Below are 24,861 nucleotides of genomic sequence, written 5' to 3'. Positions count from 1 at the left end.
AAATTGCCTTTGTGGTTCAGTTCTTCAGACTGGAGCACTCGGGAGAGCTTCAGTTTTTACACCAGCTGCTGCCACCACCTTGGATCTGGTGGGTGTGAACCAGCCCCGGGGGGAGGCTAAGAAATCAGGCAGAGTTCATTTAAATTCAATATATTTTTATTCTTTGTAAATACAATGAGTACAACCTGTAACTTCACAAATCAGTTAATTCACTTTGTACAAGAAAAGTTTGACTCACCCTATGATAGGCCAAGTGCTGGATATTTTTCCTCAGTGCTAGTACCTAATAAATCAAAACGTGAAAAGTACAGCAGCTATTTTAAAATGTTTGTTTCTACATTTCCATAAGTATAGATTCATACCAAAGGAGCAGCGTATAGTATAGGACGATGTGTGTGTGTGTGTGTGTGTGCACATGCGTGTGTACGCATTCAAGGCTTTACTAGAAACCGGTTTTCTGAAAGGCATTGAAGAGTCTCAGGCTGTTAGCAATGGATCAGTCACGAAACCTTTCGCATCCGTCTCCTTGAAGTTCCTTCTGGCATCATATCTCTATTCATTTACTGTCTGGTGTGACTCGCTGAAACACGAGTGTCGACCCCCATTGCCTTTGGTTTCAGCACTATGTTAATGGGACAGCAATCTGCCTCCCTCCATCACTCATCTCCACTTTATTTGGTTTTGCTGTCTTTATTCACCCTCCCTCGACTTGTGTTCCTTTAGTAAAGCTCTTCTATTTTTGAGATGTTATCCAACCTAAAGTCCTGGTGAGAATCTCATTTTCGTCCACCAATTCCTTTGACAAGGTTGCCTGGCCTATGGTATTAAAAAGAAGAAGAACGAAAGAGAAGGGAAAGAAAAAAGAGAGAGGAAAAGCAAATCTCATGGCATCAGCTACCTTTCACTTATTAACTCAGTTCTGAAGGCCACTTCATGATGTATTACAATAGAAGGGGAACTTTTGATAAAACTTTTGATTGAAGACCTAACCATTATTTGTAAAATAAATCCTCCAACATAAGATAGTTCTGAAGGCTGCTGTCTGATGTTATACACAGAGAACTATATTTGGTTACCCAACTTTGTAAGCTAAAAAGGAAAAGAAAGTTCTACTCGTGTTTCGGCTTTTGATAATTCAGCCGGATCTTCCAGGAAGAGGCAGAACGGCAGGCCTGTGACAGCCCCCGATTCCGCCCCCCTCCCAGGGCATGGCAGCAGTGAGCGCTCTGCTCAGGGGTCCTGTGACTCCCCCTTTCCTTCCAGGCTGCCCTACCCTGGGTGAGGCAGCAGGTCAAAGCTACTGGAACTGTTCTGTGCCAATTGACATTTTTTCCTGCAGGCTGCACATCCCCAGGTTTATGCCCCCTGAAGCGTTTGTTAGTTGAGGCTTGTTCTCCGTGGGTAGAAGTTCATCAGAGACTGTCCCATCCTGAAAAGTGGGGACCTCGAGAGCTTAGATGTCGCTGGATTTGTACATATCTGAAAGCAGTCTTGTAATTGGCACGTTGCCAATGGTCTTTTTGAAAAACACTTCTTCTATGGTTGATGGACTAATAGAACGTAAAGCTGGCAAAAGCAACAGGAGTTTTCCAAAGCGACACGGCTGAGTGGGATATCTGGAATAGGAGAAGCCATGAAAGCAATAAGATCCATTACTGATGGCAATTAATATCTTATACTGGAACACACACCATCTTCAGCATGATCTCCTGATTGGGCCTCTTTAATAACATACTATCCTTGCAACAGAGTCCTAGACAGGCACTACCGTCCCAGTTTATCAGGTAGACCAAGCAAGGCATGGTAAGCATAAACGATGCTGCCAACATCACACTGCAACTGTCTCTACATTAGCAAAGGGGATGCATTTTGTTTGGAGAAAAAAAATAATTTTAACAAACATGGTACTAAGTGTAGGTCAAATAATAAACTTAAGGTTTCCAGGGTAGAAAACACCGCTGGTATGGACGACAAGGCTAGCCATAGTACCCACGTTTTCCAATTCTCAAGGCTTCTCCACCAGGCTATTTCTCTAAAATAAAATGAGTCCTTTTCTAAGCAATTCTCCAAATCATTATTCAGGCATTATACTTAGTCACTCTCAGGAATAATTCCATCCTTATTACACTGCAAATTAAAGACTAAGTTCTGTTGGGTGGCACTGCCACCCAACTTTCATGTCAATGAAATTGGCATATAATTAAAGATGTGAGAAATTGCTTAACAATTTCCTCTCTTGATGTCCAACATACATCTGGGCTCAGATATGCAAGTTCCGTTTTCTGCTGCCTTCAGATGCCTATAAACCATCTCCTCATGGCAGCCCCAATGATTCTTCAGTCAGTAGCCTGGAATCAGGTATCCATCCCCTCCACAAGGAGGGCTCCCTCCACTGAAACTGACCGCCTAAAAGACTGAGCTCCAGGACACCTACCTACAACCAAGCCAGGTTCAACCCGTGGCCATAAGGTGCCAGAAAAACTGACAGATATCAAAATTCCTTCACAGGAGTTGGATAGCTGAACACTGAGTTGAACTGCCTGATAACTCTCCCCTGCAAATAGAGGCCAGGGGAGCAGTTTTCATGACTGTCTCTTCGCTGGAGCACACGACAGTCCCTCTCTTCAACCTGATAATGGTCTGATAATACATCCTTGGCCTCTGAGGACCTCATTTGGCTCTTTCGCTTCACGACCACCCATGGACAGGGACCTCTAGACCACCTTCAATGATGTGGTATGGAAATAGCATAGCCTTTCTACATTTTAAAAAACACCCAAACCCCACCACTTGCTCTCCTTGATGAAAGTATCTCCTATGTTTCCTGGAAAGTAATCCCAAGACCCACCCCTCCCTTTCACCTTGGTCACTCACTCCCTTCAACAGCTCTGTTTCCCTTCCCAGGATCAGGCAGAGGAGAGAGAAGCCTGCAGTGGGTGGGAGGTAGTGGCTGTCTAGACAAGCCCCCATCGTGTCTGCAGCATCCACCCAACGTGCTGGAAGTTTCCCAAGGTGAGAAACCACTGTGGGAAATAATTGCTTTCAGAAAGGATGGATTTGGGACAATCCATAGACTGTTAACTCTTGATTTTCTATGAGTAGACTATCCACTAACCCACTCACCCACTTCTTTTATTCTCTAGTTTGGAAGGGGCTGGTTAGTCAGTCAACAAGAACTAATTGTCTATTATATGTGAAGTACTGTGCTACCCAGGGACAATAACATTGTGTGTGTATGTGTGTGTGAGAGAGAGAGAGAGACAGAGAGAGAGTGTCTCTGACTACTCAAAATTATTTTTTAGAATATCTATGCCCCTGACTTCATCCATCAGCAGCATAAATAACTGGAAGTTTTCTCTCCAGGTGTAAGTGTTCTGGGTCTGTCACAGATCTGAATATTTGACCCTTAGTTATAACATATAGTTTGTGTGACATGCCAATTCCTTCTCCTTATGTCCTAAAGAATTACAGAAATAGCTTACAGAGCTGTAACAACTGGCTCAGTTCTCAATTTTAACAATTAATGTACAATTAGCTCAATTGGCAACATTAACTTTTCAATTTCAGATTTTGTTTTTCTAGACAGGAAAGTGCTAGAGGAGAATGTTCACTGATTTGAAGAAGCTAAGGAATAAGGCATCATCAGTTTTGTCACATGTAGACTCTAGATATTAATATTAAATTATAGCTGTAGCTGATATCATGAAATCAAAATTGCACGTCAAAGCAAATGTGTTCCTTCCGTGAATAACTTCCCTGTTTTGAGGGTGGGGGAGAAATGGTCTATTCGCTTTTCTCTAAGACAGAGTTTTGTCAGTTTGTGGTTTCACCCCCTCTACTCTCCCCATAAGCTGCTCCTGGCAGGCCAGCTCACTTAGATTCTCCTTGCTCACCTCTCCAGCACCTCCCACAGCGCCTCTACCAGCCCCTCTACTGGCTCTCGTTGCGCCCCTCTCCCCTGCTGAGATCCTCCCAGTCAAGGACCAGCTCACATGTGCTCTCCTCCATCCATCAGTCTTTCCAGACTTTCCCTCACCCCGTCTAAACAGAACGTGTCTCTCCCACTCTCCATTTTTCTTTCCCCTCTCCTCTGGTCTGAATTGGAGTAACACTTTTTCCTGCCTCATGCAAAGATAAGGGGCAGTGTCTGGTTCTTTCTGGGGTCCCACAATGCTCACCAGGAGCCCTGCACAGAGTGAGTATTCAGTAAAGCCTGACTGAATCACTTTCCAGATATCACATTCTCCTTGGCGTAATGTTCTTTATGCCTTAAAGACTCTAAGTGTCAAAGGTCACTTATGATATCCAAGTTAGTTTTTAGTAGGGAAAAAGTGCCCAAATTATGCACTGCTCCATTTCATGATTTTGAACAAATATTAAGTGCTTACTACATACATTCTGAAATTTAACATGGATTTAAATTTAAAACCCATCTCACTTTAATTTGGAAAAACATATACACATGCACTGTCACAACACAGTTCCAGTGATGTTCCATGGACAGGGGACAGTTTTATTCATTAGTATTCAAAAGAGGATTTACAACAGAATAGGGAGATCCTAGCAGAAGTGTTATCACCCCCAATGAATACAGCTGACTTGGGGTTTCTCTGACCCCTTAGGTGAGGGGGGCATTAACCACCTCTACCCGTTTGATTTAGTTACTTCCACGTTGAGATGATAGAGACAGGCTTCCATGGGTTTCCCTCAATATCAATCTAGAGAATAAAAAGAACAGCAACTTGATTCTAACCTCACCTCTACCACAGTCCTAACTTAGGAAGCTGCTCACCACTCTTGAAAAGCCTTGCTTTTTTTCATGTGAAAATGGAGTCAGAAACTCTATACCTCCGGGTAGACCTCCCCATCAGTGGTGGGCCAGGAAGAGCATCGCTGGATCCCCAGCAGGTGAGAGTTTCTACAAATAGCCAAGAACAGCCTCTGCCAGTAGGCACTGCTTGGCCAGAAGAAACCCGGTGGGGGCTATGACTCAACCACTCAACAGATACTAATCAGCAAAGTCAAACAGCAGTCATGACGGGGGAAAGATGGCCTCTTTAGAAAGTTCTCTGGTCCTTCTCTTTGGGATGGGCATCCAAAGAAAGGCACTTGACTTTTTTAAAGGATGATGGGCCCGCTCTCTACTATATCAACCATAACACTTTAGCCTTCATTTTTGGCTTTTCCCATATCTGGGTCCATTCATCAAAATGTGTTCAACTGTTTTGACAGATCAACTTGTTCCGCCAGGACGGCTGTAAGGCGTCTGTTGTGTTTCCCTCCAATAATCTACTTTGGTTTACTCCTCTCACCCACCCTGCCAGATAGGTGAGGACATATACTGTAACTAAATTAACTTGCTGGCAACAGGATAATTAGTCACAATGTTTGAACTGGCTTATTACCGTCTGCTTACACATTCACAATGGAAGCAATTTTCTTAAGTACACCTTCAAGGGAAACAAAAGTCACCTGGTGTGGATGTAGCTGTTGAGAGTTAGCTGAGCTTCATCTTGAAGAGCTGCGATGGCGGCAGCATTCCGGAAACTTCTCAGTTCAGAACCACTGTGTGTTGGAACTAGAAATGAAGACCAGGAAACTGTGACAGGCAGCACAGGAAACGCAGATGGGGAAAGCTCCTCTCTGGAAGTGGATGGCCAGCACAACATGCAGACCCCTACGGCTATCAAAAGCGGGGGCCTCCCCTCATCAAACTGAGAGTATCGGCTCCCTTGAAAAACAATCACCTCTTTTTACAAGGGTCTGTCTTTGAGGTGGCTGAATTATTGAGGGGGCAAAACTGGGGAAAGAGAAGAGACATGGATTTGAGTCTGCTTACCAGCTTTGAAAGTGACAATGCATTTTAGACAGGCAAATTCAGTAGCATCTAACCGGAGTTGTCTAAACCGAGCCACCACCTCTTGTAAAGCCTGTATTTCAGATATAATCTTGTTCAGCTTCTGGGAATCTGTGTTGTCACCATTCATGCCTAGAATAAAAATATGGAATAAATGCTCTAATATGAAGGCATTTTCATGATTTAATATTGATTTTTGACAAAATCCTGCATATTAATATCTATTCAATTGTCACTCTGAGATATCTGATTCCATGTAAACCGGCTATATTGTATGAAAGTTAATATAAAATCTTCTCTTGGATGATAACAAACACAGTAATTTGCATTTAAATAACAATGCAAGCAGTCATGAATACAACAAAACAACATTATTTGCATTTAAATATAGATTTATAAATGACAGGTATACGCTATTGTTCAGCAGGAATTTGTTATTCTTTACATGTTGTTCTTTTTTCAGTAATGTATTTTTATGGTAATTTCTACAACAAAGTCATTAAATTGTGCAATTCTTACCAGATACAGCCAGTAGAGTGTTAGCATCAACCGGAATGGCCCATTGTGCTATTCCTAGAACAAACAGTTCTCTCCAAGCATCTTCCAAAAGCATCAGCTGTCATACAATAGACGTATAATATAATATAGTGTGTAATTTATAAATTTATAAACAATTGCAATATGTAAATTTCCATTATTTTAAAAAGTGTTTTAAATGCCTGTCTTGGTCATTTTTCCTCTGAATATTTTAGCTTTCCCTTATTTTCCTGGATTTTCCTTTTTGAAAAGGTGCCTATGGATAAGCACATGCAATTGAAAGTCAGCCATCCCAATTCCCCCAACTTTGCTTCCCCTGGTAAAGGGTTTATCCTTCTTGTCCTTGCATCCATTCCTTCTTAACCACCTAGAAGCTTCTGAGATCCAAGATCTACGAAATGTCACCAGCAGCTCAGCAGGTGAATTTCCCTCATATAAAATGCTGATTTTATCCGAGTTGAGGATTCTAGACTAAGTGGGCAGATTTGGGCCCCCGTCTTCCTGGAGGGTTGAGGGGGCTGAGCCGAGAGAGAGAGAGAGAGAGAGAGAGACAGACAGACAGACAGACAGACAGACAGAGAAAGAGGGATCACTAATTCCCAAGAGGCATGCAGGGAAATCAGGGTGTAATTATGTTAATCGGGTTTTGCTGAGTTTACCTCATCTCACTGCCTGATTTTTCCGAGGCTCATAAGTGGACAGCATCAAGGTGCTTGTCATTTTCATTCTAATAAAATGTGCTACTGAATATTTAAAATGAAACTCCGGCTCCTATTCCAGATTAATATACTGGATTCTACTTCACCACAGTTTGCTTGTTGTTGAAGGGTTTGCACCGAAGGGCTAAGTGGCGGACAGTAAGTAAATTTTGTTTGGATTAAAGAGTCTACAAATACTTGTTTTGAGAAAAAATAGCCAATTTACTCATACACCACAGACACAGAGCAAATGGTTAGAGTGAATGAGTAAACCTGGTTGAAGATAGAACCCAGCCATCTTGAAAAATCTGTTTTTGAAAAATCTCTCAGAAACCAGCCAGTTCTGGATGATTTATGTGAAAGGATTTCCTTTTGGGAGCTAAAAACTGAAATGTGACGGCCTGTAACCAAAATCACAATTAGACCAAAAGGTTTAATTTTCAAAATGCTTTATTTTTAGTTTATTGCATTAAGTACAGAAAATAATACTTTAAAAATGGAAGGTAAACAATGTCTAATTCTGGCCATGTCTGAGCATCCAAACCATGAAAAAAACAACATCCCAGGCTGGAATATTCAATGTTTTGAGCACATTGCCAAGTCTCTCTGTAGGAGATGTACTTCATATTAAAGGGCACTATTATGCTTTAATTAGGTATAAAATGAATTAAGGAAATAAACCCTTTACCTTTAGAACCACTTATTAGCCTTTTGGGAAATTTGTCATTGATTTTCGTGAATGCACTAGTGACAGCCAATGGTTGTGAACGCTTCATTTTCTTTCTTTCCCTTAAGGTTAGAAAAATTCTGGTAGAGGCTATTTCTGATATTCCTAACGATAACATTTCTGTGTTTTGGTACCATGCAATTTTTAGCAGCACATACTTTTTCTCCCTCTGAATGTCATTTACAACCACAGAATTATGCACAATGCCTATTTGTTTACAAAATCTCTGAAAACACTTAAAGAATCAAGGGAGACCCTCCCTGCAGGAGGTGTGCAATGTACCCTTCACTCCTGCATGCTGATAAATCAGTGGCCAAAACTGAGCATCACAGTGGAAAATATAATGCTGTGAATATAAAATGATGAGACTAGTTCCAAAAACCTTACAGGAGAATACTTTCATCTCCTTCTATTTCTCTCAGTACCAGTGTGCTTAAGAAAACATTGTTTTATTAATAATTTTAGAGGTCATTAAGATATTTAAAAATTTGTGATTAAATTTAATACTTCAATTAAACTTAAAAAAAGAGATAATGTTCTTGTAGGTTTGTTTTGCATAGACCAGATCCATCTTTACTGAAATAACATAATTACATTTCTTGCTAAGGATTCCATAACTAGATATTTCGAACCCATAGAAAGAAGCTAGTAAAAATAGGTTCCTCGGTGCTGTTAAGAATGGATGCCTGTCCTTGGCGATTTATCTGGGTAACCTCCGGCTTCATAATGATGACTGTTGCTTCTTTCCCGACCGCCCTCCCCCAAGACCTCAGGGCCCTCCTGGCCATACCTGGTCTTGCAAAGAGAGTGTGGAGAAAGCTGGCACACTCTTAGCCCACTTGATGCTCATAAACAGAAGCCTGGCAGCTGACTCGCACACTGACTCGGTGGCCACTTCATAGAGATACATTGGAGTCCCATTCACTTCGTGGGGGTACTGGGTGGGGAAGAGAGACACCAGAGAGTGAGGAGACCACAGCTTTGCCAGAGGAGCCAACTTTTTAACTTTATGATTAGAACAGGGAAGGAGATAGGAATTTGGATGTTCTACTTAAATGGGCTGTTGCCATAGGGGGATAAAAACCAAACATCTACATCCACAGAACTTGGGAAATAACAATTTTTGGAGACGCCCATTTCCACTCTTTAGAGGCCTGTTCCTTCCAGAGGGGGCATCTGGCTTTTCTATCTTGTGCAGCAAATTTTCCTTGGGCTGAGCCAAGTGCCAGGCCTGTCTCCCAATTTAGACAAGAGCTGCTTGCATTTGTGTAAATAAAAATAGATGTGAAAAAAGTATAAATTAATAGGCATCCCAAACACAAATATGCATATGAGTATTTTTAGAAAGGATTAGTATATTATGGAAATATTTCAATTAGGCATCTTAATCATTCACAGAGCATTCCCATTCATAACTGACAACATATTCATAACACTACTTTCCCAAGCTTATTATACACATCAAGGGTAAGAAAGCAATATTAAATATTGTGCGTGTGCATGTGCCCAGGTGTTTGGCTTCCTGCAGCGTGGGGCTGCAGCTGGCCCTCCTCTGGGGGAGGCCCCGAGCCCTGCTCCACTTGGAGTGGGGGCTTTGGGTAGGTACCAGCTGGAAGCCTGGAGGGTAATCCCTAGGTGGCAGCCTTTTGAGGTTGTTCTGGCTCTGGCCCTTCTAGTAGAGGCTCAGTCTTGGTGTAAATCCACGTATGTCAGAAGAGAGAGTGGGGAGTGTGGGAAAGGACGCCAGGTTCCTCAAACTGTCTTGGCGGGTGAATTCCACATTTGTCTCCTGCATTAGGGAGCCATAGCTTTGCCCAAGAACACACATCCCTGAGGTTTGCAACTCGGGCTCTTCTGTCAGCTGCAGGCAACTCCTTTCTTCTAAAAACAGACGTCTGCTCTTCTAGCCTCAGGGAACTCCTAGGCTGCCCGCTCAGTTCAGGCAGGTTCACATCTGGGTTTTCTAAAGGAGCGGGTTCCTGAGCCCGACCTCAAACTTGCAGAAAGGGACTCTGGGGGGCATGGGCCTGGAGTCCACATTTGTAGCCAGCTCAGAGTGACTTTACCTCACGCTAAAGTTTGAGCACCTCTGGCTCCACAGGGAAGAGCAGGAGGTCTAGAGTGCCCTGCAGAGGCCGGCTGAGCACCCCGCGAGGGCTCTCCATTTTTTGCTCAACCCCACCCCACCTCAGAATGAGTGGGTGCGCCCCTCTCCGCCCTGCACTTGGCGCGATCTCCTTGGGCCCAGCAAAGCCACTGACCTTGGGCGTGGGCTGAGCCAGGCTCACGAGGGTCTGCCGCTCGGGGGTGGCGGACACGGCGGCCAGCTCCAGGCCGTGTGGCTCCAGCTGCGTGACAGCGGTGAAGAAGGCGGGCGCTGGCAGCGCGGCGGAGGGGAAGTGCGCGGCCGCCCCGTTCTCCTCCTTGTGCCCACGGAAGTAGAGGGCCACTTGCTTGCGGATGGTGGACGTCCGAGGCCCCCGCTCGTGCTGCACGGCTGCAGAGACAGACAGACGCGTGCCTGGGATCAGAGACTCGGCGACACTTGGCCGCTGCCCGCGCTCCCGGGCCAAACGCCACATCTGGACAGGCAAAGTCACCCCAGAGGCGAAGAGAGCGAGGGAGAGGGGACGTGAGGGCGGAGGGTGCTCTGAGACCGTCTAAGTCTTACATCGAATGCATTAGGAAGCTGAGGCCAAGGAGAGGTCACGACACCGGCCGAGCTTCAAGCAAGACTAGATGACTTCTCTATCCATTGAAGGCTCCTCCCCACCCAAGGGAGGTCGCAAGGAAACCGAGAGCCTTGGGACGGAGCAGCTAGGTATCCTCGTCCGCAACCAAGGGGAGAGGGAGCATTGCGCACAGCCAGGCACCACATCTGTGCACGGAATTTTCCCGCTCCGCCCAGGGGCGACTCCCCCCACCTCCACCCCCCGCCCCCGAGGAAATGTCGTTTGGCCTCGGAGGGCCCCAGGAGAAAAGGACCCGAGCCCGGAAGACTCTGGGAGATGGGACGAGGGAGAGCCTGTCTCGGAGAGTGCTGGAGGAAGGCAGGGGAGATGTGACAATTACCACCAACGGTTTAAACAAACAAATTAATTCAGGGCAATCTTCCGCTCGCCGAGCTTGACAACTTGTCAATACACAAGTTCAACAGGTTGGACGCTCCCTCCTGCTTCCTGCGCTGCGGAGGAAGGAGCACTCCCCAGCGGGCACGGTGCCTCCTGGAGCTGTCACCCGGCCCGCCGCCACGGCAAAGCCCCCTCCGCACCCTGTCCTGAGGCCCCATTCTTCCCTCCTGACCCCTACCCCCGCCCCGCCCCGGCCTGGGGCGCCCTCGCCAGGCCACCGCGCGGCGCGCACTGGGACGGCGCTCTGTGTGCAGCCAGCATCCTGACGTCCTAGTTCTTTCTTCACGTTTAAGAGCCTTCTGGGAGCTGGGTGTCCGAGGCACCCAAGGTGTCACCCTGCCTGTCCAGCCCTTTCCTGGAGAACCGAGAGAAGGCCTTGAAAAAGCCCAGCTCTCTATAATGGCCTTCCTGATTTTGGAATCTTGATGAATTTGCAAACAAGGGCTCGAAATTCCCAGTGTTCCTGTCTCTGCCCTCCCTCCTCCTGCACACCGTCTCCAAGTCCCCGTGATTTCCTTCCTGGCAGACTATCCGGACTGCGAGATCCTGCGGGAGGCTAACAGGCTTAAGGGTGGCCACAAAAAGGGCTGCAAGGAGAGGCGAGAAGAGGAATTAGGAAGCGAGGCAGGAAATATCCGTAGCAGAGTGGGGTCCCTGGCAACGACGCCTTTGTGGGGGCTCAAATTTGCTAGGTGGGCATGGGCCTTGCCTAGGGAGTTCAATGAGGAAGGATACACCTGAAAGCCCGAGGCCAATTCTCAGCATCTGGAAAGAAGTGTTAGGGAGATGATTTGCATGCATAGGGGGGCCATGTATTTTCTGTACATATAATTTACTTACTACTCAATCGACATTAGACCAATAAAAAGATGTATTGATTACCATCTTTGTTCATGTTGACTTCCAAACACTTCTTGAGCCGACACGCCCTGCACTGGTTTCTGTGCGTCTTGTCCACCGGGCAGCCTCCCTGGAACAGAGCGCAGGCGGTCAAGCGGCCCCCAGGGCCTTCAGGCTGGGGATGCGAGGCCGGCACCGGGTAAACGAAAATGTCGTGGAGGTGAGAACTGACCCCGCCACCGACCCCGGAGCGCCAAGCCTGGGTCCGCGAAACTCCAGGGCCTTGGGCACCAGCAGGGACAGGTAGAGAAAGAGCTAGGATTCCCGGGGCTGCTTCAAGAGGACCAAGCCCTGATCCTATGAAAGCGGACAAGGAGGAAAAGTCCTTCTCCAAGCAGGTGAAGGGGCGCAGCGCCCGGCCGGCCAGACTCTGCAGCGCTGGGAAGAGAAGCTGACGAGGGGAACTTCGGCCAGGCGCGGAGGTGGTGGAGCAGGGGCGAAACTTTTCAGGACCGAAGACAGCGACCTGGTGCCGGAGGAGGAGGCCTCAGAGCAGTCGGGAGTGCGCTGGCCTGCCGGCATCCCCGCCGCCGCCCCTCTCGCCAGCTATGCTTTCCTTCTGCTTCAGGTCCGGTTTACCTCTTTCGGTCATTTTCTGGGTGAGCCCATTTATCTATCAGATAAATATCTGCTATTTATCCTTCACTTTCTTGTTTCCTCACTTTTGCCTTGGTACTTGAAATAATCCTTATAACCAGCCTGACAAGAGTTCTCTTAAAGACTAGCCTCAGCCCAGATTCATGGAAACACAGCCATTCCTAGAAGGTGAGGCAGAAGCCAGTGAGGTTAGGAGGGCTTCGTCTACAGAGGTGTGGGTGGGAAAGGAAGAGCCCAAAGCCTGGGCAAAATCTAGAAATGCCTCCTATGTAAATATGACAAGGAAGCTAATGTGATGGACTATCCGACAAAACGATAATATGGACTGAGAGCGACAGCCCGATAACTGAAAAAAAGAGGTAATTGCTGCCTTAGAAATATTTATCTAAGATGCGTGAGAAAATAAATGTTTTATCTAATGCAATTTTCTGGAAAAATATTGGCCACTAAAAGGAAATTGACAGAGAAAATTTCTTATGGAATTTATTCAGCGTTAGGTGTCATTACTGAGGGAACATATGCATAGATACATAAAGAGTCAAATCTACATACGTATTTTATACACAGAAAATACATAAGAGGTTTGGTGCTCTCCTATGTTTATATGACTTGCTACTGTTACATTTGCAGTGGGAAGGAAGAGAATAAAATAAATGCATGTTTATTTTGCTTCATGATCTCAAAAATTCATATACTCTGAATTTGGAGTAAGCACATTTGCTCAAATATCCCTTAGGGAAAAATTACACACTTGAATACACAATTTTATGAGATCACACCTCTCCAATTTAAAATATGTTGACTTATTTAAAATAAAGGTAGGGCAGAGGTTTTGTAACAATTTCTAAATGTCCTCATTACTGTTAATAATAATTTGGAGTATTATTTACCTAATTTTAGAATAAAAGAGAGAATGGAAATAATTTTGGGTTCCTAAGTGAATTCTTCAGGGCATCTTTGCTGGCCAGTGTAACAGTTCAACGTAAAGAGGTTTAAAGAACTTATTGAATGCAATCATATGTCTATCCTCAGATGTTATCCTCCTAGTATTCTGATAAACATGCTAATGCAAAATAGAAGTCTTCATTAGTTCTTAAGAGTGTCTTCAAATCAAATGATGTGTATGTAAATATCAGGAGCTTGAGAGAAAAAGAGCGCCTCAGCTCAGTCCATTTATTCTGTCTGCAAGGAGAGACCACCAAGCCTGATGAGTCTATTATCACTCCTTTACAAGTACTTGGACTGACATCAATATGTTTGAATTGATAGCCAACCCCTTTGAAAATATCAAGCATAACATCTGAGATTTTGATTCCCCAATTCTGTGCATTGCATAAAAGCGAAAGATAATTTAAGTAGAAGTCTGCTCAAATTTGATGACCCACAGTAATCCCCATATTTCTGTGGAGCTATTAGGATACAGTCCTGTGTGTGTATAATGTGATGGGTCCCTATGGCAGAGCTAAAAATTGATACAGAGCTGTGTACCAAATTAAACAGGTAACAGAGCTAGAGAGTTCAAAATAACTTATCCAAATGCAAATGTCTTCTTCTTTTTGTGGATAACTCAAATCTATCAGAAATTTATATGAGCAGACATGGCTTCAGAAAAAGATGGACTAATTCACTAGCACCAAACAATATATATGTAGGTATATACATGTATCATATGTATTAATTAGTGAGAATGTTTTCACCATTTTGGTTACCAAAGGATGACCTCTGACTAATACACTCTCCAGGATCTTCTCGGGAGTTAAGGTGGTAGCTCTGAGCTGAGGGTCTGTGTGCCTGGCTAAGAAGAAGGCAAAATATGGGACCAAAAGACTGATATCCTAGGTTGAAATAAATCTACTACTGAGCTAGAAACTGAGTCGGGGGTTCTACTCTCTCTTTCTGGAAGCTTTGACTCACATTCAGCCCATGCCCTGACTCCCCATTCTCTTTGAGACCCCTTCTGCCTGCTCAAGACCAAAACACAACCAACCAGGCACGTCTTCTAAGCAGAGAAAGAGGAGACATGGGAAGCTTGGAGAGGGTCCCAGTTAGCCCTTCCTTGGGAGCCTTCTCGCTCACTCGGCCCTTTTCTGACCAGGCCCAGTTAAAGTCACATGGGTGCTGAAGCTCCTTTACCCTTCTCAAAGTTGAAAGGGCACAGTCCCTCACAAAGCACATCGTCTCTGTCCCAAGCGGCCAACTCTCACTTTGGGCCTCAACTTTGACTGTGATGCCCTGTGCCTTTTACTCCTGCCAATCAGGCGAGTGGTCAGTGCACTGAGCTTGGGTGCTGGGGGTGGGGTGGGCAGGCAACACAACATAGCCTTTTCTCCTGCTTGCACTTGTGGTTTATATTCTAAACTTCTTTAGGTCCTTTGGGCTGGCCTTATAGCCACTGGGTGTAGGCCTTACCCAGTGTAAAAATCTATCAGAAGATTAAAAGGGCAGGGGAGGGGGGCGCAGGGGTGGCGCAGGGTGTAGGGAGGCTGGGGGCATTCAAACTTCCCCTTGCAAACTCTTGTCTTCTCTTACCTCTTCCCGCCTCTCCCAAGCGAAAGGGCCTCTGAGAGTGGAGGCAGTAAGGAGGGGAGAGGAAGGGCGAGGTCAGGGCCTGGTCTCTCCTCTGTAGCTTGGAAACTCAGAGGCGGCCTTGGCACAAACAAAGGAGGGGGAGGCAGCGGAGGGGAGCCAGGCAGTGCAGCCCTGGCTAAGGTACCTGGTTTCCAGATTTGCAGACATACGTCCTATTCCTTCGGATGCTCCGTTTGAAAAAACCCGAGCAGCCGTCGCAGGCGTAGACCCCGTAGTGTTTCCCCGAGCTGCGGTCGCCACACACTTTACAGGGAATATCTAAAATGCGGCCTGAAATCGCAGGAAAGACCGGGAAGGGGGGATGGGGCGAGAAGGAGAGGAGGGCGGAGGAGAGGGAGGAAAGGAGAGAGAGAGAGATGCTAAGCAATCTGACCTCTGAAGGGATTAGCACCGAAGCTGCGGTAAAAGCAAATAATGAAGTGATTTTATAGCCAAACTTTTTTTCCTTGAGCAAGTGTCAGTTTCCTACAATGAGCATTATTCATGCACCGCTACATGTATTTGGGTCTCCTCTAATCGCCGAGGCCCATTTTGGAATAAAAGATTACAGCAGGCCGGGGCGGCAGCGCAGCCCGCCGCTGCCTTTCTGCTCCGCGCAAAGTTTGGCCGCCTCCCTCCCCGGCTCTTGCATTTAACAGAGAAAAGTTGTTAGTGAGCGCGCGAGGAGACAAACTTGAAATGTAAAAGGGAAAAGAAGAAAAACAAACACGGCTGGAACCAGGGATGGCAGCTGGAAGGCAATCGAGTTTTCTCTGAGCTGCCGGGCGGTTGTTATTATTAGGATTATTATTGTAATGCTAATACTAGGATTATTAATGATAATAAGGGTAGTGGTAATTGCCCAACTTTCGCTTTACCTATTTAAAAAAATGCTGGGTGGATCGCTTTTGAGAAATTATTTCTTTTAGGGAAAAAAAAATTTCTTCCCAAAGTAACTAGCACCGGCCTAGGCAAGCGGGAGGGACGTGATGCAAGTCGATTCGCTAGCAGGTCAAGTGGGACCTGTTACAGCCCCTCGCCTTCCCTCGACTCCCCGAGTTCTTCCTTCTTAGAGACCTGCCTCCTCACGCTGGACCCTGTGCGGGTCTCTCCCTTCCTGTTTTTCCACCACTGTCAGAGGCTAGTTTTGTAAAGGATTCGACTGGTTTCTCTAGATTGCCCCCCACCCCGACTGGCCTCGACAGTCGCCTGGCTTAAGAGAACTTTCCTCGGGATCCCGTCAAGCCTGGGGTGGCCGCCGGCCCTGGAGGAATGTCAGGAAGGGGGTAATATTCCAAAATTCAGTAGGGAGGGAACTACTTTTCTCGAAGGTTCAAGAGTCCAACCAGTTTGAAGAGGTTTATAGGGACTTAGAAATCCTTCTTCCTGCAAACAACGGGGGTATTAAATAAAGTGGTAACTTAACGCTTTAATAATAATGATGATGATAGTTAATAATACTAGTTAATAATAACTAACTTCTTAACATGTAGTTTTCCCGTCGCTGCCCGTTCGAAGGCCTCCAGTCTGGGCCCGGCGTCCTCGGGCCTGGGTGAAACTCGACAGCTGCTCCCCGGAGCGCCCCGGATGGGGACGCGATTAGGCGGGGTGAGGAGAAGCAAGGGTGACAAGGATGTGGCGAGGGGACCAGGGGAGGCGAGGGCGCGGCGTGCGGAGGGCCCTCGAGGAGGCCGAGGTGGAAACTTGCTGATGGATTCTCAGGCGTCCGGGGGGGGGGCTGGAGCACACCCTGGGCTGCCGCCTTGGAGGAGGGGTGGGGGGGAGCGGGGGAGAAGCGCGGGGGGGTGGGGTTCGGTAACCACCAGGCTCGGCTGGGGTAATTACAACCCCTCCATAGCACCTGCCTATAGAGCCACCAGTGACCCGTCAAAAAGAGTAGCATGGGAATTCGGATGGCGACAAAGGGCGGCGGGGGAGACGCGCGGCTCGGCCACCATCTCCTCGGTTCCCCCACTCTCTGAGGGTGGGAGGAGAGGTTGTGCTGGAGGGAGGGAGGGGCTGGAGAGAGCCAGGCGAGGCCACAGCGGGTCTTGTCCCTCGCCCCCTCGGGCCTGTCCCTGCGCCCCAAGGAACTCACGGGCCTGCCAGTAGCCTGGCCGCCAGGCCAGCTCGGCCTCACCGCACTCACTCTGGAGGCAGTAAACTTGGTTGTCATATTTTGCAATCATACTGCTCTGCAGAACACACACCCCTCTGGCTGAGATGGGGTCCGTGTTTGGGGTCCAACCATTCTGTCGCCCCAGCTGTCCTCCTCTTCCCAGTGGCACTTTTGAGGATGCCAAGACGAGCACGCGGGAGGCGCAGTGGTAGGGGCTCTTTTCCCCCGCTGCCCATCCAGACAGGAGGGCAGGGACACCATCCTCTGGAGAACCCCGCGGGGGTGCAGGGAGGACCAGGGCGGGGTGGACGACCCTCCTCGGGCTCGGCGCAGACCTCGGAGCCGCGGCTCCCGGGGCAGATTAGAGACGGCAGACCCGCCTGGGGCGGGGCACAGGAGGGAGGGACGCAAACATTCCGGGGCATAGCGGGTCTGCGCCTCAGACTCCGCCACCCAGCCACGTTAAGGTGACTTGGGGTCACGAGACAAGCTGGTTGACCCCGTTGCAAAGCTCCTCTCATTTAGCAAGCCGAGCGAGCTCCGACGTGAGGCGAGCGGGAGTTTCCCGAGGCTGGAAAACCGTTCTTAACTTCCCTCGCCAGGGGGTCCCCTTGGGGCTTTTTGTGTGTCATAATTGCCTAAAGATATATGGCAGCTTCGATTACTGTAATTACCATCAGAGACTGTTGAAAGAAGTTAGTCTGGGCTGCAGGGGTGACTGGCCGGGGTCTTGTTACCACCCAGGCGGGGCTCCCGGGTGACAGCGCTCTGCTCTCCAGCCGGGCGAAGCCGAGCCAGGCGGGGGCTGCAGACCTCGCGGCCCGGCTCGGCCCTGACCTCGCCCGCTGCGCGCCGACCTCCCCGCCGCCCGGGGCCGAGGGCCGCGGCTTTCGGGCCAGGCTGCCGCCGCCGGTCTGGAGAAGGCCTGGACGCGCCGGCGCCGCGGGCGGGGCTGCTGTCCCCGCGGGCCGGGGACCCCTCTGCAGCGGCGTCGGGACCCGCGCCGGGGCTCCGGGCTGCCGAGGCCAATCTCTGGCTCTCGGGACGTTGGAAAGCTCCAAAGTTTGCCCAGTACGTCACTCCGCCGTTCCTCCTAAAAGTCCTGAGGGTCCCCTGCGTCCTCGTGCACAACAGGCGGGCGCAGCCCCCCGCGACCCTGCTTGGCGCCGGCCGCTTCCCTCGCCTCCCAGGCCTCGCTTTTCACACCCCCGCCCCTAGCCCGGCGGCTCCACACCCGAAGTGGGCGCGAGAGTCCGAGCCCCCTTACTTCCAGGCAAGGAAGCCAGGGCCTGGCACAGGGCGAGCGAGCCAGGAGGCTGCCGAGCGAGGCCTGCGGGCTTCGGTTTTTGCCATGGAAGCTCGGAATGCAACAGGAAAGGGTCACTTCGGCGCCTCCTGCGAAGGCCCCTCACACGCGGGAACGTGGGCCGCAAAAGGCGAGCTGGCCTCCCTTCCCAGAGACTGCGCAGGGAGGCCGGGGTAGGCCCGAGGCTCGCTGCGGACGCTGGTCCTTCTCCAGGGTGGGCTCCAAGGCGGGACGCGGCTAGAGTTCCTTCTCTCTTCCCCAGATCTAGACATTTCTCATTTTCTCTTTTTGTTCGCGTTCATTTTACTCTAATTTTTAAAACGTCAGCACCCAAACCAAAACAAACGGGCAAAGTGAAAACACCACGCACTTCGGGAAGGGGGGTAGAGCTGGAATTGCATGCCACTTAAGTGGACCTCAGAAGTATCTCGAACGCTCCCAACTTTCAAAGACTCAGGACAATGTGGGCGAGCGAGGAGAGGGGGACTGAGGAAAGCACAGAGCGTCAAAAATGCCACAGGCGGGTGCAGAAAATCTCAAGGCCGGAGGGAGAACTCGAGACGTGGGGACGGCGGCAGCGGCCACCCCCGGCCTTGGACCCCGGAGGCGGCAGCCCCGGGCCCCCGGAAGGCGGGAACTGAAATGCCCTGGGGAGATCCGAGCACTGCGGCCGCGCCGCCCAACCCCAGCTCGGGCCTGCACGTCTCGGTTCCACAGGCACGGTGTACACAGATGCCCTCGCACACACTCAGCCCTGCACGGCGGCGTCTAGGGGAAGTTAGAGACCAGCCTCGGCTTGTCGTTCCGAGGGAGAGCCACCGGTAAGCAAGTCTGAGGAAGGAGAGGAGCGCGCGAAGGGAACAGGCCGCACACTCCTGCCTCTGCCGAGCTCCCGCTCGAAAAGTACTTGGGATTAGGGATTTGGTCCTCTCTTTGCTAGAGCGGTTCGCCATACTTTAAATTCCCCAGTTATGACCTACGCGGATTTAGGATTAAGGAAAATGTGACTTTTAAATTGTTTCTGCTTCCCGGTTTGCAGGATTATTTGAAACAGCTAGAAACGGGGTGCAAAGCATTCCATTCAAATCCGCTTTGCGCAGAGTTGCTTTTGCGCCTTGGAGCTCGGAGTTTGGAGCGAGCGTGTTATTGTGCTGCCGCCTGGAGCTGCGGCCTAGTTCCCGCCCCCGTCGCCCCCCTCCTCCCCGCACCTGGCGGCTAAGTGGAGGCAACTCGCCGGACTGGTGGGCTGCATGGGTCGCAACCTTCCCACCGCACCAGAGAGAGGGGGGAACCAAGCAATCCAGAGGTAACGAAATTGCTCTTCCCTCGCCAGGAAACGCTCCGACTCACAGTCTGGAAGGAGCTGGGCCAAAGCGCGCACGCCGCCGGAGTACCGCTCCCGGGCTCGGAGCCGCAGCGCTCGGGGCAGGACCTCCCAGGCCTCCCCGCCCGCCCGCCCCAGGCTGCGCGCCGCCGGAGCCCCGCGGCGGCCGGAAAGGTACCCACTTGTTGATCCGGCGGGCTTGCTCATGCTGGCGGTCCCGGGGCGGAGCGGTTGGTGGGCGCTGCCCGAGTCCCGGCCGGCAGCGCCCGCCTCGCCGCCGGGCGCCGCCGCTCTCCAGCCGCCCTCCAGCCTGCGAGGCTTCCGGGCCGGACAGGTGGGTATCAGTCGCGCGCTGCGCTGCTCCCCGAGGGCTCAGAATTCGTTCCACAGTGGAAATTTAAGCATCCTTAAGTTTCTTCCCGGCTCTTGCAAAACCGCAGCTGCTGGGAATGTTGCTTGATATGGACACACGCATGGACAGACGAATGGAGAGACGGACAGGCAGATCGAGGAAGAAGGGAGGAGGACAGCGAGAGAGGGGTATTGAAGGACAGAGATGGAGACACGAAAATGGTCTTCCTACGGAGCAAAAAGGGTGAAATCCCTCTCTTTCCCCATTCCGGTCTCTCAGTCTTCAATTTCTCCCTCTACATTAGGCATGCAGAGTATGCATAGATCTCTACAGGCCGCTGGTCTTCTAAGGAGAGAAGGAAAACACAACTGCAGGCTCAGGCAGATGGGCTCGGCGCTGCCCAAACCCGAGCGCGGGGTGCGAAAACTAGATTGCTGGGAAGTCTTCCGAGGAAACAGGCGGCCAGGTCCGGGTTTCCGGGGAGAGCCGCGCACGCAGCGGCAAAGGGTCCCCGAAGTTCATTACCCCGTGACTTTGTGCCTGTCGCTGCGGGCTGGGTCCCCTGTAATATCTCCAGAAGCGCTCTGACAGGCAGCCGCGGGGAGGGGAATAGGGCGTCCCTGGCCCACTTAGCTTTTCCCCCAACTCCTGGCGGGGTCTGACGTCAGCCATGTGCAGGGAGGGGATGGGAAGAGGGAGGGGGTTAAATGCTAATGATATTAATGAACCTCCAAGCGGCTCCCAAAGAAAATGCAGGCGCTCTCGGAGCTGACGAGTTGCAGAGTGAATATGGGAGTGTGGCTCTGTGCGTGCGCGATGGTGAGCACGGTACTGCTCTTGCAATAAAAATGAATTACTCTATTTCATGGCAAGAGGGGAAGGGGAGGGGAGATGGAGCTTTCTCAAAACGCTTTTCCCCTTCTCTCCAGAGTGCCAGACAGGTTCGTGGAAGAAACTGGGTGGCTGTGTGATTGTGTGTGATTGTGCGCGCCGGCTATGACCGTATGAGTTCGTTCCGTGCCCCTTCTGTTGAGTAAAACTTGGATCTGGTCCGAGGTGAGTAATTATTCATTTTGCAACTATCTACGGAAAGTTAGAGTTGAGGACGCTGTGTGCAGACTTGGGGTCTGGGATGGGGTCTGCGGAGGCTCCGAGTTCCTGCGGCCTTCACGCGGTCCTCTTGGGCACCAGCCGCGGGGAGGGTGCTGCTTGCTTCCCAAAGCAAAGCCCGACCGGAGCACAGCGAAGCTCCTGCCGCCTCCATTATCTGCGCTGGAGCGGCTGCAGGGCAGAGCTTCCCACCCCACCCCCCAACCCCCGCCACCCGCCGCCTCCTGCCACTCGCAGCTCGTTCCCAGTGGGCTTCGCTGACCTCCCTTCTCCAGGCCAAGGGATTCTGGAGAGCCCACCCCGCCTCAGCACCTCGCTCCCCGGCCTCCACCGCCTTCCCGCGACTCCACTGCTCTTTCGCGCCCTGGTTGCTGCGTCGCGCTGAGAGAGCGCACGCCGAGGGAGCGGTGATCCCCGATCTCTAAGAGATTAATTCTTATTTAAGCTCTCCCAGCAGCTTGAACTTGTCGAACAAGAGCTTGCCAGCCTCTCCTCGGGGCATGGGCTCGGCCAGAGGTCAGAGGTCACACCTCCTGCTCCCCCGCCCTCCGCGGCGCGTTTGCGGGAAGGAGAACCCAGGCGGGCACTGCACAATTCTGCCCGCCCACCCCTGGTCCCACTTTCCCCAGACTGGGTGTCAACTCGGGCTTTCGATCAGAGAAAGTGTGTGCAAGTAACTGCTTGCGTTCCCCGAGCCCTCGGAGGGTGCAGCATCTCGTCGGCCCGGCGTCTCAGGGGCGCGGGCTGTGCGCCACTGTCGGCGGCCGAGGCACGTGACTGTAACTTTCCCCGGCAGCCTCGGCTCCGCCTGGAGCCCGGGGCCGCGCCCGCCCCACACAGCAGAGCCCGCGGTCTCTCTGGTGCCGCGCAGCGACCAGGGCTGCGGGCTGGGGACGCCCGGAAAAGGCAAGAAGTGGGACAACTATCTCCCAAGTTACCCCTCCTCCGTTTTTCGAATTGGGACGAGATTGGGGAATTGTGGGAAGAAACCATAAACTTGAGGGGTTTTTTTAGGCGACAGGACAAGAAATCAACATTTTTTACAGACAAGTTGAGCAGACCCGTGCGCCACCAGCCCTGCCCGCGACGTAGTGCAAACTCGAACTCCGCACCCAGAAAGGAAAGTGACTTCCAGGCAGAGTTTGGGAAGCACAGTTACTGCGCCAGGCTCGGTTTTGGGGCTTGGGGTTCTGGCTCCCGCCAGAAATCCATTTGTGGCAGCCACCACCACCACAACCACAACGACCACCACCATCACCCCTACCATCATGTGGACGCAGAGAGGGGCGCTTGGTTAAGGACAAAGAACTTCAAGAATCCAAGTAATTTATCTCGGGCGAAGATGAGGGCAGGTGGCGAAGACTAGACCTGGGCCTGCCTCCCGAGGAAAAGTTTAGGAATCTGTAGTGAGAAGACCCACAAGCCGATTCGCGGGTTCCAGGGCTTGGAGGTAGGAGGATGATAGTTCTGGAGGGGCCCAAACCACCTCTGCCCCAACTCCCCGACATCCTCGCCCTGCTGGCTCATTTGTAGGCACCAGAATTTTTGGAAAATACTCCCAAGGCTCCCTGAATTGTCTCAAAATCAAAATGGGAATGTTCCTTCTTTCTCCTGTCACCAGTCCCTAATCAAGCAGGTGTCAAGAAGTCCGCTGAATAGAAACACACACACACACACACACACACACACACACACACACACACAGCATCCAACCCTGGCAAAAGGCACAACACGCTCACACACATCCGCAGCATGTTCGTCCTGCGTTCTGGGCGCCCGGCTGTAATTATCTGCGCGCTTTGCATAAATCACAATGCAGTTCTGAAATCATCGTGATGACTTTCTGGCATGATTGGTTCGGTGGCAACGGCAGCAACAAGATCCAGGGTAGGCAGGAGGGGCTGGGGCCCGGCGCCCACCAGCTCCAGGAGGAGCCTGGAGCCGAGCACCCGTGCCTTCTGCTCGCCAGAAACAGTTGTAGGCCAGAGGGAACGCGCATCTAAGGTGTAGAAATTTAGGGCTCTTGATGGCCGAAGGTCAGAGAAGAAAGCTTCTACAGGGCAGGGACTCTTACTTTTCATCTTCCTATCCACAGGCTCCAGCATGCTGCCTGATTCATAGTAGGTGCTGCATAAATGTTGGTAGAATAAATGAAGGAGGAGAGTCACCTGAAGATTTCCCAAGGGGCCACTGGAGGCACAGCAAGGCTAATCATGGAAGCCAGAAGGTGGGGATTCAGGCTCCATCCCAACTAGCTGTGTAACCTTGGGCAAGTGACTAGATCTCTCTGGGCTCCAGGTCATTATATGTAAAACAACTATGCCCTGTTCAACCTCAACTTTCAAAGATTTTTCCTGTGAGTCCACCAAGGGAAATGACTGATAAGGGGCAAATGCCATCTATCTCAGAAATACCTTTTAACAGAGACAAGATCTTAAATTCAAGGCTGAGTTCATAGTCTTGGCTTGGAACCGGGCAGAGCCACACCCCAGAGGTTCTGAAGCCCTCTGACCAGGTCCAAACATAGCCCCCAACTTTCTCTTTAGTCTTTTGTGAGTACCCAGCTCTCAACCAAAACCAAAGCCAAAAACACAGAGAAGGCATCTTTTAGCACAGGATGTCTACATTTTGGTCCAGGAAAAAGACCACAAGAAGGACCATGGAATCTAGAGGTCTCTCTGTCCATCCATTAATCCACCCCATTCAAATGCTGATCACCCACTATGTGCCAGAGATTAATGACATGAGCCCTTTCTCAAGGAGTCCGCAGGGAGAGCAGACACATAAAAGGTGATAAGTGCTTCAGATTGGACTAAAACCCAGGGCAGTCTGGAAAAGAAAAAATACAAGGGACCCTAATCAGTGTGGAGTGGGGTAGGCTGTCAGGGAATGCCCTGGAAAGCTGGCCTTGTGTTAGGGGACTTTAGTGCCTCTGAAAACTGTCCTGTATCATAACTCACTCTCCTGCGAACACCGTTCCCATCCATTTAAGAAGGTAAGCCGACCCCTGTGAACTCATTGTAGGAGAGGCCGGGATGCCTCCTCAGCATGCGATTATCTGAGTCTGACCCTTAGCTCTCTATTTACTAGCTTCTCGAAAAATGATGCCATTTTCTCCATTAACTGTCCCCACTTTTCTTCTAAATTAAAACAGCAAAGGAGAAAGGAAAAGCTTTCTCATCAGCAAGCAGAGCTGAAAAAGTTGGTGTGGAACAGACCGCCCCCCCCCCTTCCCTGACCAGCGATCAGCCCCCTCTCCGAGGCCGTTCTACTTCTGGAGATTCACTCCTTTAAAAGGCCCTTCACTTCACTGACGAAATACGGAGACCCAGAGAACGGCCGGGAAAACCTACCAGTTGAGCTCGCCTCAGGTTTGACGTTCAGTTTCCAAAAGACACTGATGCAAGTTTTTTATTTGTTTGCTTGTTTACCAGAAGGAGAAAGTTGATTTTCACTTACTTCCAAGTCATAATTCAACCTCTGGTTGGTTGTTGCTTCTCCAGCGGATGGTGAGAGAGAGAGAAGGTGGGTCATGGAGCAGGGGCTGAGCGAGGGCTTGGGAAGTGATGGGATGAAAGAAACAGTCTCTTCAGGCTTGCTCCTGATTCTGCTGTGGACCTTTCAACAAACTGTTT

General features: G+C 50.1%; 1 protein-coding gene and 1 long non-coding RNA gene across 2 annotated transcripts in view; one reads left to right on the top strand and one right to left on the bottom strand.

Moving 5' to 3' along the window:
- Positions 1–138: 138 nt before the first annotated feature.
- NR2E1 (nuclear receptor subfamily 2 group E member 1) lies at positions 139–20,727 on the bottom strand. Its single transcript, XM_070556783.1, has 9 exons — positions 19,947–20,727; positions 15,161–15,306; positions 11,833–11,920; positions 10,081–10,316; positions 8,610–8,756; positions 6,377–6,473; positions 5,840–5,989; positions 5,473–5,578; positions 139–1,616 (listed from the first exon to the last, which is right to left on the bottom strand). Exons 1-9 carry the CDS (start codon positions 19,969–19,971, stop codon positions 1,454–1,456), a joined length of 1,158 nt encoding a protein of 385 aa, XP_070412884.1. The 5' UTR covers positions 19,972–20,727; the 3' UTR covers positions 139–1,453.
- Positions 20,728–20,837: 110 nt separating this feature from the next.
- Positions 20,838–24,861, top strand: part of LOC139073370 (uncharacterized) — a 36,439-nt gene continuing 32,415 nt past the window's right edge. Inside the window, exons 1-2 of the long non-coding RNA XR_011522022.1 lie at positions 20,838–20,935; positions 21,046–21,172. This is a non-coding gene — a long non-coding RNA (uncharacterized lncRNA). The remainder of the gene's footprint in view (positions 20,936–21,045; positions 21,173–24,861) is intronic.

Source organism: Equus przewalskii, chromosome 9 (assembly GCF_037783145.1).
Source record: "Equus przewalskii isolate Varuska chromosome 9, EquPr2, whole genome shotgun sequence".
Taxonomy (NCBI): Eukaryota; Metazoa; Chordata; class Mammalia; order Perissodactyla; family Equidae; genus Equus; species Equus przewalskii.
Note: the sequence above shows the minus strand (reverse complement) of the source record. Positions and strands in the feature narration are given on the sequence as shown.

What these genes read in the sequence shown, in the direction of transcription:
- NR2E1 (XM_070556783.1), bottom strand. Translation starts at nt 19,971, where the DNA reads ATGAGCAAGCCCGCCGGATCAACAA. An exon ending in TGGCTCAGCCCACGCCCAAG is followed by an intron (nt 8,757 to 10,080) that starts GTCAGTGGCTTT and finishes TTCCCCACCCAG; the next exon opens with TACCCCCACGAAGTGAATGG. An exon ending in AACAGCTACATCCACACCAG is followed by an intron (nt 1,617 to 5,472) that starts GTGACTTTTGTT and finishes CTCCTATTCCAG; the next exon opens with ATATCCCACTCAGCCGTGTC.